This window comes from Eptatretus burgeri, chromosome 5 (genome assembly GCF_056783735.1).
Source record: "Eptatretus burgeri isolate ZD-2024b chromosome 5, Ebu_testis_v1, whole genome shotgun sequence".
Taxonomy (NCBI): Eukaryota; Metazoa; Chordata; class Myxini; order Myxiniformes; family Myxinidae; genus Eptatretus; species Eptatretus burgeri.
In genome coordinates, this window is record NC_140965.1 from 45,179,465 (window position 1) to 45,196,902 (window position 17,438).

Here is a 17,438-nt window from a genome sequence, read left to right on the forward strand (position 1 = left end):
TGTGTCTGTCTGTATGTCTGTATGTCTGTCTGTCCCGAGCATAGCTCCGTGGGTTTTGATCCGATCCTGACAAAATTTTGGTGGGAGGTTGATATCATGATCTAGTTGTGTTTTCCTGAAAATGGGCGTGGTGCGCCCATTATGGGCGGAGCCAAGCCCAAAAAACGTGTTTTTAAGGTGGTAGCCGATTTCAATTTGCATCTTCTCCGAGGGGGTTTGTCGAATCTAACAGGGGTTTCGGTATTTGGTTAGCCCAATGGCACCTGCATAGCCCCACAGAGCTCGATTTTTTTTTTCATTTTCGTGTCAAGGTCACAAGGTCACGAACTTAGAAAATTGCGATTTTGACATAAAAATCCATCTTCTCCGAGGGGTTTGTCGAATCTGGCAGTGGTTTTGGTATTTGGTTAGCCCAATGGCACCTGCATAGCCCCACGGAGCTCGATTTTTCATTTTCGTCCCAAGGTCACAAGGTCACGAACTTAGAAAATTTCGAATTTTGACATAAAAATCATACGACCGCCCAAACTTTGAGAGCTGGGATGACAATATTTTTTATGCATAATCTTGAGGTCATTCCCCACCTAAAGTCTTGAAAACATCTTGCTCTATCTCGAACACCTTGCCCGTGGCGCCCCCTTCAAGTTTGTTTTTACGCTGATTTCATCAAAGTATGGATAATCCGATGAGTGCGAAATGCCATATAGCCTATATGACGTTATATTGTTCCTGGAATGTTCCAGAGGAAGTTTTGCACCAAAGGTCATAATCCTTGACCTTTGACCTTTAAAGGTCACAAAGGTCAAATTTTCAAAGTTGTGGGAATCGAACCGGGTTTTCAACCTTCTTCGACGAACTAACTCCATTAAGCTTTCGCACGTATGCTGTTTCCTTATTTTAATGTCCACAACATTGTTTTGTGACCTTTAAAGGTTATGCAAAGGTCAAATTTTTAAAGTTGTTGAACGAAACCGGGTTTTCGACATTTTGCAGCTAATAACCTGTCACTCGTACCACATCATGTTGATCATTTTTATAACTTGGTGAAACATTATCACATTGTCTCATCCTTGACTTCTGAAACAATCTACATCGTCAAATACCGCTCGTGAACCACGTAGTCTTCAGACTTGTTTATATTAAACCTGTTTCTCACATTGGTGTGGCGCCTTGGTACGTTGTTCGCAAGAAGGGAATTGTAACCACGGCATGAGTTAAACTTGCGTCTGTTGGAAATTTTGTGGAGACCTTGCAAGGAGGGTTAAGTGTGTGGTACGTTTCCCCAGGGTACATCGCTTGGCTCTAATACTTTCTAAACAGAGTAATTACCCTTGGCGACAGATCTCATTCGAGGTCTGTACTTTAGAAACTGAAGAAAAGATCTGTTCGGCTTTCCCAGCGGATAACCTATGGTCTGAGGACATTCCATCGCTAAATTGGTAATTGTTCAGGTGGAATATTTGTGTCCACCCCACGGTCCACTGGAACAAATCCATTAATTGAAATCCTGTCATCTTAAAAACATTGCATTCCCCCTTTCCTGTGGAACACAACTATGCAGCACAAGTTGGTTCTATGCTTTTTTACTGATGCTTAAGCACTCTGGATTTTAAATAACATTACAATGAAGCAAACCAAACAAGGAGTTGAGCCAAAGCTTTCTCACAAGATAAAAGGCTTGTATGAACATGAGAAAGTTAGGATGTCGATGGTGAAACTGAACTTGAAACTAGGCCTACACAAGTACCTCGTTTCCATACACTACTCAAACCTTAGTTTAAAATCATACTGCCCCTACCCAGGTTCTCCAACAACCTGCATCTGCTCCCTCATCCAATCTGAGTGAAAAGCTCGCATTTGTTTTAAATGGCCATTTTGGGGGGATGTGGGGGGTTCTTTCTCAACAACAATTCAGCAATTGGATACGCTCGCAAACCTTGAGTGTACACGTGGTGACTTGTCGAGTATATGGTTTGAGGTGCACTGTGACGCTTGAGAAATACTGTATGTGAGCAATTTTAGATCTTGAATGTGTATCGTCTTTGAACGGTAAGCTCACATCTCATTTTTAATCTCTTGCGACCTCTATCTTCTGTTCTGCTTACTTGGTGTTTTTCAGTCTGCAAATAATAATTTAATTAGGATTATCATCAGACAAAAATATCCCCTTTCGTTTTGGTTTGAGCTATAATGTCTCGGCCTCACTATCTGCCATGATCTTTGCTGGGTTTTTCTAGTGTAAGAGCCTCAAAGTCCCTATAGTACCATCTTGTTTACACCATGCACACCGCTCCATCCCTCTCCCTTCAACAGATCTCCTAATGTCTCTGTTCCCCACTGTTTTGTGCTTCCCTCTCCCACCCCTCTTGTCTCCTGCTCCTCTTGTTTTATGTTATGTGTGTTAGTTCTTTTGGGAGTCTCGGCATTGTGTGTATATATTGTTGCGGATTTCGCGCCCGCCGGCGTGCTGACGGCCACGTAACTCGAATCGCGGCACGTCGCCCACCGGACGGACAATCCAGTCGTGACCCTCTCGGACTAACGCCGGGAACCAGTCACGGGTGGACCTTTCGGTCTCACCGCGATCGAGCCAATCAGCCCCCGCGTGGGATAGGGTTGCTCGCCAAATTCGAACTACCTAAGTACCCACGCGGAGGTGGGCCGGGCGATCGCACCTCGCCGCGGGTCGAGTTGGGACACGGGCCACTTAGGGACCCGTTCCGACTATCAGAATAACCGAGCGGTGTTATCGTCGACCTCGACGGTTCGATTAATTATCGGGCGTATTCAGCCCACTACCAACCCTTTACGTGAAGCAAGATGGGGGTTCAATGGGGAAAAAGACGAAGCGAAGCGGGAAACAGTTCAACAATAAAGCACATTTATTCGCGACGAACGGAAAGCACACAAATACAATTCCACCAAATGCACACAAAAAAGAAAACACAATTCCATTTACACAAAAAGCAAACATAAAAGTGAAAACACAGTGCAGAGCTAATACCGACTACCGAGCACACGGCAACACTTATACAATTCTACTTCACAGGACGGCGCCGACAACACATACTCAAAGCTAAGGAAAGACATTCGCACAAGAATGAGGTAGGCCTGGGCCCGAGACCTGGTCGGGCCTACCCGTCTGGTGATGAGACGCGGAGCGGCCGATGGCCCGCAACCCGCGGGCCTCGTGGACAGTGCCTGGCAGGGGTGGGAACGGGGCCCCTTGGTCGCACTATCTCAGCGCGGGGGGAAACAGGAGGGGTTGCTGATGCTCGGGGTATAGAGGATCTTTATTATGTGCGACGAGCGTCTCCACCTCGGCCAGGTCGCGCTGCCGGCCTCCCTCGGGTGCGCAGCTCCTTGCACGACGCGAGCACCCCCTCGTCCGGTGTCGCCGCCTCTCCACAGCTCGTCCCCTCCGTTCCGACTTCAACGCACACGACGAGCAGCTCCACCGCCCGCGAAGTCTTGACTCTCTGTTCCGACTCCTTCGCCTCGTTCCGACTCCTTCGCCTCCGTTCTGCTGACTCTTTCTCGTTCCCGTTCTGCTGACTCTCTTCTGACTCCTTTGCGACTCCCTTCTTCCTCGTTCCGACTTTTACGACTCCTTTGACTGACGAACACCGTCCTTTTATCCCCCCCGTAACTTCGCCTTTGACCCCCTCCCTTTGACCTTTCAACTCGCTCCCCATTGGCCCGAGAAAAAGTGGGCGTGAAGGCTTTTTGATCCACAAATTTGCATATATCGATCGCCCTGGGGGCGAGGCCAGTACGCCCCTCGCTCACCGATTGGACGGCAAAAAGTGGGCGTGTGTCGTTTTGGATCCGTTTTTGAAGCAGAAAATCCGTGATTTTGTACACGCTGTTCAACGTGCGCCCTACACGAGTCCAGCATCGGTGCCCATGAGTGGCGCGAGATGACGGTGATGCGATGGTGGCGAGTTGCGACGGTAAAGGTCATGGCGGTTGTGGTGAAGCGGCGTTGTGGTTGGTGGTTGTTGTTGTGGTTGTGATGGTGGCGATTGGTCCAAAATAAAGATAGTAAAAGAAAAACGGCTATCCTGAAGAGTCGCAGCACGTATAAATGACATGTATTCCCACTAGACAACGGGTTTGGGCCTAACTACACATGCACTTGCAGGAATACCTCACCTAAGGGACCTGAATGGTGGTTTGCGAATCTGGTAACCACAACACTACCCCCTTCCCTTTTTACAGACTCGTCCCGAGTCGTCAAATTTCGTGTGCCATCATGTGTAGTTTTCCCCCTAGTACACTTTACCTACGGATCCTGAGTGCGACATTCATGGTATTCGTGTCCCCAAAATAAATAACCTGAGGGCTGCGTAACTACCTAAACAAACTCACTCACACGGACGACTTAAATAAAATTGCCGGCGCTAAGACATACATGCCGAGGGCGCACTCATATGTACAGTACATCTTAACCTTAACTTACAAATCTTACACTAAACCATGGCCCAGGATCATTGAACTCTGCAAAAGAAAGCAGTTAGCAGGGAGCCAGGCTGCCCACATGCAGTCTCTGACTCAAACAATGCAGGTGACAGGGAACGTGGCTGGCTGCTCACACGCAGTCCAAGGCCTTCCTTTTTGAACTGAACTCAGTGAACCACAACGGTGCTTGGGCTGCACAACGCAGTCTCCGTGCCAGCTCAAGTGGCACACGCAATGAGCACAACGAATGGATGCATGAACACAAACACGGTGCACGGGCCGCCACTGCAGGCCCGTGTTGTAGCTGCCAACAGGGCAGTTCTTGCAGCTTGCAAACTGTTGCTTTCAGATCCTGGCGCACATGGAAATGAACAGGGGGGGCAAAGCAAAAATTGAACGGGGCTGGTGAACGTGGGCAGTGGGCATGGCATGGCAAAGGCAAGCAGGCAACACAGCCCGCAGAAGAAGGCCGCTGCAGGCAAACACAGCCGGCAGATGAACTGGCCGGCACAGGCCTCGAAGAAAAACAACAACTGCCGATGAAGTTTGCCGGCCTCTGCCTTGCAGCAAAACACGGCCAGCCGATGAAGTTGGCCAGCCTTTGCCGTTCAATGGAGGTTGGTGGAGGGAGTGCGGTGGTGCTGGCCACTTGGAAGGCGGGCTCGGACCTACCTACCTGTCTCCCTCCCAACCTATCGCCTTTGCCTGTCACTGTACATACCCACTCCCTTAATTTGTCAAACTCCAATTTAGCCCCAACTTATTTTTTTGTTGTTTTTATTTTTACTTCCCCACTATAAATCGTCCCCTAACCCCCTTTATCGTCTTTGTTCGGCTAACCTACCCTGTCACCTAGCCTACTCCCAACCCCTACCTTCCCTTCCCGGAGGCGACTAAGCGAGAGCTAGCGTCCTGTGTCGAGGCCCAACGAAGCCTCAGAATGGCCTCCCCAGAGTTCGGCGATCTAACCCAAAGTGGGTCCAGCGGCCCACAACGACAGCGAGGGGATGGATGGTGCGGAGGGTTACATCTCCTAATCTACCCTAACCATTTAACTGCTAAACTACCCCGGGGCTTTCAACAAGCGCCTCTCGCTTAAACTATTGGTTCTAACAACCCAGATTCCCGTCGCCTGTGTTGGTGTCCTCACAATTTCGGGCCTCGCCCCCCAATTTTCTCTCCGTGCCCTCACACGGTCTCCTGGCTGGGACACGTGGCTCCCTCCGGCAGGCACGACCCTCTGCCGAATCTCCCGCTATGGCACCCCCGGGCACTACACTGCCTCCGAGCCTACCAGCTCCCTAACACCGGGGAGTGCCCCCCATGGCACCTCCCCTGAAACGCACACGTGGCAGGCCGGCCTCCCGGGCCCCTTTCCGAGGGTCACCCGTGCCCACAACACTGCCCACGCGGCTAATGGCGCCCCGGGCCCCCGCACCAAGCAGGCGCACCCGTGCCCACTACTCTATCCCGGCCCCCCATGGGCCCATGGCCTACCGCGGCCGACTAGCCTGGTGCCCGGGGTACCCACTCAGCGATACTCACCTTTCGCAGCCACGCTCCCAAGCCCGTCAACAGGGCTCCTGCACCCCTCCAAATGGGTCTCGAGCCTACTTTCCCACCAACAACAAAACGACCTCCATTTTGTAAATTTGACTAACCCCAGCTAACTCACTTTACTCTGACCCCGGGGTCCCTTGGGCGGGAGTCACTCCTCCCCCCAATCACTCATCGCACCATGCATTCCCCATTCACTCCACTCACACAGACCCGCTGGCCTCACTCACTCATCATGTACTCACCTCACAACTCACCAACTCTTAAACACACACACCACTGAACTCTGCCATCCTTCTATCTACCTCCCCTAACTAACTCGTGCTCCCACGTCGTCCCTTACACTAGTAGCACGTTCCTTTTAACACTACGTAGCTAAACTACGTCCCCTCTACACACTCACCAGTCTGTCTCTGTCTCCTAACTCAAAAAATTCATTTTATTTCCCAACCTAAAGCTCACTAAATCCCTCTACCTAATCCATTCCACGGACTCCATGAGGACTTACCCCTGCCCCATGAAGTCGGTCTAACTAAGCTAACCCTTCCCCCTAACTAGTTTTCCATCCTGTGCCCAGGGAAAGGGGGTCCTTCACCCCCCGCCCAGGAATCCCGCACACCCGAAAGCGAGGCCCGCCCCTCCCTTTCTCCCATGCGCAGCACCCGCGCGGCAACCCGCGCTCTTTGCACCCTGCAACCGCCCGCGACGCCATGCAGCCGCACGTGCCCCTCGCCCCTCCCCGGACGGGACCATCCGGCAGAGACACCCCTCCCGCCGGACTCCAACCCCACGCGCAGCCACGACGTCACCGTGCGCATATAAAAAAAAAACACAAGCCACACGTCTCGAGGGGCCCCCCACGCGAACACATGTGCCCTGCCCGCTGGAGCCCAACACGCACGATCGCGTGGAGAACCCGTCCGGTCCAAACCCGTCCACCCGCCCAAACTTTGTCCGTCCGCGGGATCGGCAAATCCACCGCGCGCGCCTCCGGACCGGGACTTCACCCTCGCAAGCGAGCACGTGGTGGTCTCGTGCGTTGCACAGCACGAACCGCGTGCTCACTGCTGGGTGAACCCGGCACGGTCCCCGAAACAACCACAGCCGCCACCCGGCCCCCTCTCCTCTGCCGCCGCCTCCGTCCCCACCCCACCCACGCACACCCGCGTGTCACGACGCACACAGTCCACACCATTAAACTCACACCGGGAGACGCGGCTGCGTGCTCCCGCATGCCAACCGACATCTCCCTCCCACACCGCTCTCCCACACACACGGCCTCCCCGGCACACAGCGACCCCGCACACGGCCGCTCACTCACGCGTGCCTCACTACTCACACAAACCATACTACTCACACGTGGTGCTCCATTCACCCGCGCGGGGGCACTCACCCGCGGCGCCCCACCCACGCACGCGAGGGCACTCAACCGCTGTGCCTCATCCACACACCGTGCCTCACTCATACACGCGGGGGCACTAACCCGCGGTGCCTCACTCACACACCGTGCCTCATCCACACACGGCGTGCTGGGAAGCACGTACTCCGGCACCATCGCCACCACACCACCCACACGTGGCGCCCCACTCACACCGGCCGCCTCACTCACACACACGGCCTCACCCACACACGGTGCCTCACCCACGCACGGCGTGCTGGGAAGCACGTACTCCGGCACCATCGCCACCACACCACCCACACACGGGGCCGCCCCCACACACGGGGACGCACTCACACCTTGCACCACACACACAGGGACAACCACACTGGGGATTCGTGTCCCCACAAGGGTCTCCGGGGCCTCTATACCCCCCAAGCTCTCCAAGCACCTGTCCACAGCACTCGTCCCCTCAACCTCGCAAAGCACGACCGAACTCACCTGGTCGTGACTCGCCTCAAGGGGGCATACTCCCTCCCCTCGTTCCTGGAGGAGGCCATCCAGGTGCTCGCACCGGGTCCCAACACGCTCGAGCCTCACCCCCATTGTCCTCCACTACCTCCGTGTGTGCGTGCGCGTCACTTACCCCGTCTTCATCGTGTAGTCTTCCCTCTATCGTTCCATCTCCCGTGTCTCTGCCAACTCTTCACCCTTTACCTCCCTTGTCTCAACTATTATTTCTGTTGTCGTCACCTCGTGTCTCGTCTCACACGTTTTGGTCTCCCCATTTAATTTTTCCCTTTCGGTCATCGTCACGACCCTCGCCCAACACGTTCCACGAATTATTTTTTCACCCGCCTCCACCGCGGGCCTGTCAGCCGTTGCACCCCCACCCAGCTCGTTTGCTCCCACACGTGAAGTCGCCATTCCCAGCTCCCTGGTCACGGCCTTCATGCCCGCCTGCAGGCATCGGCCCATGTTCTGCGTCTCACCCCGCAGCTCTTTCATTTCTTCCCTCATTTGCTGTGTATTCGCATCCATCGTCGTTTTTCACTTCATTTGTATTTGTATCCATCTTTTCATCCATTTTTTGTGTATTCGCATCCATCTTTTCGTTCATGCCTTTCATTTCGTTCTTCATATTCGCATCCATTTTTTTCGATCATTTTCGCATTCATCTTTTCGTTCATTGCCGCCAGCATGGCGCATAGCTGGGCCATGTTGGATGCACTCAGCTGAGCCGTTTCGGCAAGGGTTGGGGGGGGGGTCTTGGTGGAGAGGGGGGGGGAGGTGTCATACACCGCGGCCGCTGCCGCACCCACCTCGGGCCCTGGGTTCAGTTGGGCGAGTCCGTGTTCCTGCACAATCAACATTTCCTGCTCGGGGATTCCATCCTGGACCATGGATTCTACACATTCTACATCCATTTCTAATACCCCCGGCTCCCGCTCGCCTTGAGACGCCATCTTGCTTCTCGTGAAGGGTTAATTTGTTCGCTCGTAATTTGGAGGGAATCGGGGGTCGCTTCTCTCACCCCTGGACCGATTCCCGTGAATTTAGCCGGAGACAGGACAGCCCGTTTTCCTGTTCTCCGATACCAGTGCCGCGAGGAGGGCGATGAATTTGTATCGCACGACCTGACACCAGTGTTGCGGATTTCGCGCCCGCCGGCGTGCTGACGGCCACGTAACTCGAATCGCGGCACGTCGCCCACGGACGGACAATCCAGTCGTGACCCTCTCGGACTAACGCCGGGGAACCAGTCACGGGTGGACCTTTCGGTCTCGCCGCGATCGAGCCAATCAGCCCCCGCGTGGGATAGGGTTGCTCGCCAAATTCGAACTACCTAAGTACCCACGCGGAGGGTAGACCGGGCGATCGCACCTCGCCGCAGGTCGACTTCGGACACGGGCCATAGCGACCCGTTCCGACTATCAGAATAACCGAGCGGTGTTATCGTCGACCTCGACGGTTCGATTAATTATCGGGCGTATTCAGCCCACTACCAACCCTTTACGTGAAGCAAGATGGGGGTTCAATGGGGGAAAAGACGAAGCGAGCGGGAAACAGTTCAACAATAAAGCACATTTATTCGCGACGAACGGAAAGCACACAAATACAATTCCACCAAATGCACACAAAAAAGAAAACACAATTCCATTTACACAAAAAGCAAACATAAAAGTGAAAACACAGTGCAGAGCTAATACCGACTACCGAGCACACGGCAACACTTATACAATTCTACTTCACAGACGGCGCCGACAACACATACCCAAAACCAAGGAAAAGAAATACCCTCAAGAATGAGGTAGGCCTGGGGCCGAGACCTGGTCGGGCCTACCCGTCTGGTGATGAGACGCGGAGCGCGATGGCCCGCAACCCGCGGGCCTCGTGGACAGTGCCTGGCAGGGGGTGGGAGCAGGGCCCCACTTGGTCGCACTATCTCAGCGCGGGGGGAAACAGGAGGGGGGTTGCTGATGCTCGGGGTATAGAGGATCTTTATTATGTGCGACGGCGTCTCCACCTCGGCCAGGTCGCGCTGCCGGCCTCCCTCGGGCGCGCAGCTCCTTGCCGCGACGCGAGCACCCCCTCGTCCGGGTCGCCGCCTCTCCACAGCTCGTCCCCTCCGTTCCGACTTCAACGCACACGACCAGCAGCTCCACCGCCCCGCCAGTCTTGACTCTCTGTTCCGACTCCTTCGCCTCGTTCCGACTCCTTCGCCTCCGTTCTGCTGACTCTTTCTCGTTCCCGTTCTGCTGACTCTCTTCTGACTCCTTTGCGACTCCCTTCTTCCTCGTTCCGACTTTTACGACTCCTTTGACTGACGAACACCGTCCTTTTATCCCCCCGTAACTTCGCCTTTGACCCCCTCCCTTTGACCTTTCAACTCGCTCCCCATTGGCCCGAGAAAAAGTGGGCGTGAAGGCTTTTTGATCCCACAAATTTGCATATATCGATCGCCCTGGGGCGGAGCCAATTCGCCCCTCGCTCACCGATTGGACGGCAAAAAGTGGGCGTGTGTCGTTTGGATCCGTTTTTGAAGCAGAAAATCCGTGATTTTGTACACGCTGTTCAACGTGCGCCCTACACGAGTCCAGCATCGGTGCCCATGAGTGGCGCGAGATGACGGTGATGCGATGGTGGCGAGTTGCGACGGTAAAGGTCATGGCGGTTGTGGTGAAGCGGCGTTGTGGTTGGTGGTTGTTGTTGTGGTTGTGATGGTGGCGATTGGTCCAAAATAAAGATAGTAAAAGAAAAACAGCTATCCTGAAGAGTCGCAGCACGTATAAATGACATGTATTCCCACTAGACAACGGGTTTGGGCCTAACTACACATGCACTTACCGAGATACCTCACCTAAGGGACCTGAATGGTGGTTTGCGAATCTGGTAACCACAACAATATGTATATATGTGTGTATATATATATATATATATATATATATATATATATATATATATATATATATATATATATATATATATATATATATATATATATATATATATATATATGGATGTCACCGTCACTCTCTCTGCTGTTACCTTTACGAGTCTCATCCAACATGTTTCAAATTCCTGGGCTCCGTTATTATTTCCACAGTTTCCATTTTTATTTGTGTCTCCTTCACCATCAATTTTTCTGTTATTTCTTTTAATTCCTGCGTTTCTCCTTGTCTCTCCTTTATCAGGGTTTGCTTCAATTGTGGTGTCATCCGACAAGTGATGTCAATCAAGTCCCGCACCACTAACGTTCCTCCCTGTGGTGATGTCACACATCCCCTATTATTGTGCTGTTCCACTTCCTGGCTCCATTTGAGTTGTTCTTCCTCTCCGAGCTTTTTGAGTTGTTAGTTATCTTTCCGGAGTTTTTCCATCTCCGTGGATTCAAACTTTGCTCTCTCCTTGAGTTGGTCAACCTCAAATTCGTTTTCTTTTAGTTTTCTATACCACCGTCTCTCATGTTCTTCATTCTCCAATCTCATCGTTTCCTTCATTTTATTGATTTCATTTTCCTGTTTCATTCCTTGTTCTTTCACCATCTCCTCTGACTCCAACCTTGCTTTTTCCTTTAGCTGGTCAACCTCAAATTCATGTTCTTTTTGTTTCTTATCCCACTTTCTCTCATGTTCTTCATTCTCCAATCTCATCGTTTCCTTCAATTTGTGGATTTCCTTTTTCTGTCTCATTCCTTGCTCTTTCACCATCTCCTCGTACTCCAACCTTGCCTTTTCCTTTTGTTGTTCAATTTCAAATCCATTTTCTTTTTGTTTTCTACTCCTGTCTCTCTTGTTCTTCATTCTGCAATCTCGTTGTTTCCTTCAATTTGTTGATCTCTCCTTCCTGCTTCATTTGTTGTTCTTTCACTACTCTTTCTTGCATCTCATTCATTAGTCTTGCTTTGGCTTCTAATGGTTTGATCTGCACAGTGTGGTTCCTTAACGTTTCATTCTCCATTCTCTTTCCTTCCTCCCTTAACATCCTCAGCTCGTTTTGTAATTCCCTCTCCTTGCTTTGGTGTTTCTGTTACTCAGAAAAGTTTTTCCATAATTCCTCTCAATTGGCATGCTTCCTCCCTCATTTCATCCATTCTCTTGCTCTTCTCCGCACCTCTTTTGCATGCTTCCTCTTCCAATTCACCCATTTTCTTACCGTATTCCTCTAGTTCTTCCAGGCGTTTCTTTTTTCTTTTTATCGTCTGTTCCCGGATTTCTCTTATCCGATTGCCTTCTCCTTACCTCTTCCTCCAGTTGTTCAAATTCCAAATCGTGTTTCCGTTTTTCCTCTTCCAGCTTTGTTTTCCTTTCTTCTTCCTCCCTCATTTCTTCCTGTAGTTCTTCAAACTGTCTTGACTTTTCCAACAATTCTTCCTTCCTTTACTCCACAGATTTCTCTCCTCTTTTTATCTTCTGTTCTTGGCTTTCTCTTATCTGATTGCCTGATCTTACCTCTTCCTTCAGTTGTTTCAATTCCAAATCGTGTTCACATTTTTCCTTTTTTAGCTTTTTTTTCCATTCTTCCTCCAAGCTCTTCCTATCCCGGAAGTTACTAATTTGCTCCTCCTCTATTCTTTTATTCAGTTCGCTCTCCGCTCGTTCCAACACAAGGGTAAGCTGCTCTACTTTCATCATTCCTCCAGCTAGTACCTCACCTGTGTTGGCCAAGTCCTTTTCCAGCTCCCGAATTCGTCCTGTGCATCGGCCAAATGTTGACTCCTTGTGCACCCAATCCTCATGAACCCCATCTACGCAAGGCCGTGCCTCGTCCAATTCAAAGTCAAACGAATGCAATTCCCCCGAATGCAATACAGTTGTCACCACACCTCCACCACTCCAAGGCCTCCGACAATTGTGTCTGAAGCCTGCCAATGCATGCGCCGGTGTCCTGCCACGCCTGCCATGGCGCATGCCGCGACCACGTGGTCTGAATCGGTGGCTGGGAGCCCCCGCCCCGTGTCATGCCGTTCATTGTGCTATTAATAGCAACCCGCTCCGTGTTGCGCTGAGGTGCAGCCGCGCCACTATTTTGCGACTTTGAGTTTGTTTGCCGGCAAAGTTCATGCTCAGTATATGAGGGTGAGCTGACTACAATTAGTGGTGGGGTTATAATAAAAAGAACCGTCCCGGGCCATGGATTCTACATTAAAACCTATTCCTCCCTGCCCCCGCTCAACTTGAGCTGACATTCTGGGTATCGGATATAAAAAATTTCCACGCTCGGAATTTGATGGAACCGGAGGGTCGCCTCACACACCCTTGATCCGGTTCCATTAATTTGGTTTGGAGGCGGGATAATTTGTATCTCACTCCTGACACCAGTGTTGTGGATCTCCATCCGTTCGGCGTGGGCGACCGATTTTAACTAATCGCGGCCGCACGCGCCCACCGGACGGGCAATCCAGTCGTAGCTTTCCGGATCAAAGCCGAAATCCAGCTACGGGTGTGTTTTTAACCACACCGTAAATCAGCCAACTCTTCTGTCCACGCGTGACAGGGTCCGATCGCCGAATTGTCCATTTACCTAAGTATGCACGCAGATAGAAATGCCGGGGATTTACACTTCAATGGAGCCTGCACGAAAACGAGCCGTTCTTAAGCAGCTCGTTCCGTTTGCAATTTGCCTAGCGGTTTTATATCGCCAAGCCCCGTCGGATCCGATTACTTTTTCGGCTATTAAAAGCCAACTAATATTCCGTACGCAAGTATGGCAGTTCAATGGAGGAAGAGGATGCAACGAGCAGGTGAACATTCAAGCAACGACATTTATCTGTCACGTATGCAGTCAATGAAGCAATGCCGATATACAAGCACGTATGCAATGAATGGGGGTAGGGACAAGACACGAGCAAACAAAGACCTACAGCCGTATCTATTTATTATGTACACAATCACTTAACCACAATTCTACTTAGCGGACACGGCGCCACAACTTCATTCAAAGAAAACCCCAGGAAAGGAAAGGGTAAGAACAGGGCCTGTAGGCCTTTAATGTTCGCGGAGCTTTGGAGACCGAAGGAGCTCTTTGAGACCGGGCTGGTTACCTGCCACCCTCGTGGTGACTCGCTGGGCGACCCTCGATCTTCCGTCAACACGGTGGTTGGTGTAATGGCGACTCGGTTGGTCCAGGCCTTGCCGTGCGGCCTGGTCGATCGGGCCTATCCGACGACGCCTCAGAGGAACGGACGGGTCTTTGCTCTTTTAAGAGTTGATGCTCTTTTACGAGCCCACCCGTTCCTCAGCGTTTGCTCCGTCGTCCGCGTTTCGCTAGCTGGTGACTTCTCTCTGGCCGTCACCACCGACCCACAGTTCGGCATGGTACTGCAGGCTTGGCTGCGCTCCGCCGACCCCGGCTGCCCTCCACTGGACTCGAACCTTGGCGTTCTCCACCCTGACTCCACTCCGAACCCCGACAGACTCTGATCCCCGACAGACTGGACCACGAACCCAGACAGACTGCGATCCCCGACAGACTTCTCGGCGAACTCAGACCGACTTCTCGGTGAACCCAGACCGACTGATCGCTTGGCGTTCCAGCGTGCCCTTTTATGGGATCCGGGGGGTGAGTTTGATCTTCTACCTTCAACCTTTAACCCCCCGGTGGCTCCGCCCCTTTTGGTGTTTTGATCCGATCTCATAGCCAAACGCGGAGAGAGCGGACATTGTGGAAATCATTGGCTCCCGCCCCATCGAGGGAGTCCCGCGTCTGTCGCGGAGATGCTGTTCGTTGGGATTCGCCGCGGTTGGCAAAAAGATGACGGCGCAACGAAGATGAAGGTGAGGCGATGTTGTTCGTTTGTGGAGATGTTGGTGAGGAGATGTCGTGGTTGGCGCCGTGGTGGGGATGGCGTGGTTGTTGAGATGTGGTTGTGGTTGTTGAGATGCGGTTGTTCCAAAATAAAGATAGCAAAAGAATAATACTACCTCAAAGATCACAGCCCAGTTACACGAATCAAATCCCTTTAGACATCGGTGGGGAAATCTAATCTAAACACACACTTATCGACATTACTGATCTCTGGGAAACCTGAATGGTGTTCTGTGAATTTCCACAACCGTAACACTATGAACAGTGAAAAAAAGGGGTAATCTTTCCCCCAAAAGAAAAAAAAGAAAGGCACTGATATTTCCGGTGTCTCGCTTCCTTCGAGCAAGAGCCTTCATGACTTACATGTTCATGGGTTGTATTTTGTGTTTAAATAAATGACCATCAAACTGCAGAAATGTTGGTGATTAAGCTGATTAAAAAAATAGCAGCAATGTCGCACCTGCAGGTTGTTGGCTGAAAGGAAGATTGCGTTTATAGAGGCAATATCAACCCAGGGACAATCTGCCAATCTGAGAGAGCGCAATTTTGGACAATGGGTGATCAGCACTTGCAGCACTTGTGTCGACAGGGCTCTGCAACCTGAGAGGTCAATCGTATCCAGCCTGGGACTTCCCAAGAGAAGAGGAAGCAGGAGATGGTCAGTGAGCCAAGGTCCACAGGCAGAGAGTTGCAGACATCGTAGTCTACCTGCTGGAGTTGAGAACAGCTCCTCAAACTTTGCAGGTTGCATTATTGTCCCAATCTGCCAAAATAAATGAACAATTTTGAAATGCCACAGACATTATTTTGGCATTGGTTTTTAAAAAAAAGAATCTACATCAGTCACATTGACATGGAATAGTATTTACACCATTTACTAACTGGATTCTGGACATCAATATTTATTTACAATTTACAATGTAAAGCCAAATGAAGGCCACGCTCATACTCGCACAACCAGACACCCACAATTACTCTAATATCATGCTTTGAGATGACACACCAAAGAGCTACAGCATAAAATTACATCAGCTTAGAAATTCTTAAATCAGTCCATAAGCCATTAATTCCTAAATATAAAATTTTAGTCACCATTAGTTTCCCCAAGGCTGGGACAAGCGGGGCTTTATGAGGGAGTCAAAAGGTTATTTCCACCGTCAAATAATTTGAGCCGAAAAATGACTTGTAATCCAATGGCATCAAGAAACTCAGAAAGAGTGTGACAGGCTCAAAACTACATCAAAAGGATCCCCGTAGTTTCACTTCGTAATGAACGTTTTTTCTTCAACTAAAAAAAATTGATGACCTTTAGAATTGCCACACTTGTATCATGAATCATCATTCTCTGATATGACAGTATCTTAACTTAGTAAAACGGCTTGAAAAAAATTGTAGTTTATTTTGATACACTGGGCAAAGCATTTTCCCGATTCAACATCAGCTGCTCAAAGCAAGTGGGAACGAGAACAGCACTCGATAGAGTGTATAGAACAGCACTCCGCCATACTGAACAGTTTACGTGTTGTCTCCCACTGATCGGCCGGATCTTGATTCAGACATGAACCAAAATCTGATTGGCTTGTTCTTGTTACTGACCCAACTCATCCACCATGTTTTGTCATAATACATCCACAACTTTTTGTGATATCGTGTTTTGTATCGTTCTTGGCCCGATCCGGTCCTCATGGTGAAGAATCGCTTAAAAAAACAAAATTCTCATATCCGGATCCAGATCTTCACCAAAATCGAATCAATTCATCCTTGTCACACACCCAACCTGCCCACCAAATTTTGTCCGAATTTGTGAATAACTTCTTGAGATATCTTGCTCACAGACCTTCGGTGACGGAGATAATTATGTTTCCTCACAATTATGTTGCACTTTATCAGATCTTACAAGTGCAGTTTAATCAACCGATGGGATGACATCTGAGACTCGGGTGAACAGAATGTCAAGCTCCACTGGCACCTGCTTTGAACCAAAATTATTATTCTGATTGACACAGAGAGAACCATAGGCCAAGTAGAGAAGAGAGCAGAATGACATTTTTGGTGTAAATACTTGAAGCCTCAATATCAGGCCCACCTGAAGTCTGAACTCACAGTTCAATAACAAAAACTTGTTGATACAGTGGTTGGTAAAATATAACTCTGAAACATGTGGTGAATCATTTCCTTCACTCTTCTTCTTTTGTGTGCAGCACATGGTTGCTGGTTGCATCATTTTCTGGGGGCGGAGCTGTGCCGCTGATGCAATGCCCTCTATTACCGGTGCACTGGTACTCATTTCACCGACCTCGAAAGGATGACAGGCTGAGTGAACCCCACCTGGTGATGATTAGTACACTGTGTAGGATAGTTTTTCACCACTCTGCCAGGCAAGCTGCAGCAATTTCATTATGCACTGGAATGGAAGTTCACCAATCTGTTGCTACATCAACAGAGAGGACAGACTAAGGAGCTCCTCGGCTTTTCTTTCATTCATACTCTATCTTGGACAGATTATATCTCCAAAATTGCCTCCAAAGAAGGCTGCCAACTCAGAATTCTCATTCTGGGCCAAGACTTTTGTTTGCCATTCTCAGTTTATAATGGCATACAAGCCCTATATGTGAAGTGTCATGAATATGGCTCCCCAATGTGGATTGCTGTTGCTGAGCCCAATCCCCCACCCACCACTCTCCCACCCCTCTCTGTTCTGGGCATGAAATCCAAGGCCCTCAATGTCATTAGC

General features: G+C 50.4%; 1 protein-coding gene across 8 annotated transcripts in view; it reads right to left on the reverse strand.

Moving 5' to 3' along the window:
• The window catches only part of LOC147026347 (uncharacterized), a 40,187-nt gene that overhangs the window by 18,205 nt on the left and 4,544 nt on the right, over positions 1–17,438 (reverse strand). For all 8 annotated transcript variants that reach the window (XR_015058299.1, XR_015058300.1, XM_085881673.1 and 5 more), the window contains one exon: positions 15,165–15,467. Coding sequence is in view for 6 of the 8 variants with exons in the window: in XM_085881673.1 (XP_085737799.1) it covers positions 15,165–15,467 (303 nt within the window). In the remaining 2 variants the exon portion in view is untranslated. The remainder of the gene's footprint in view (positions 1–15,164; positions 15,468–17,438) is intronic.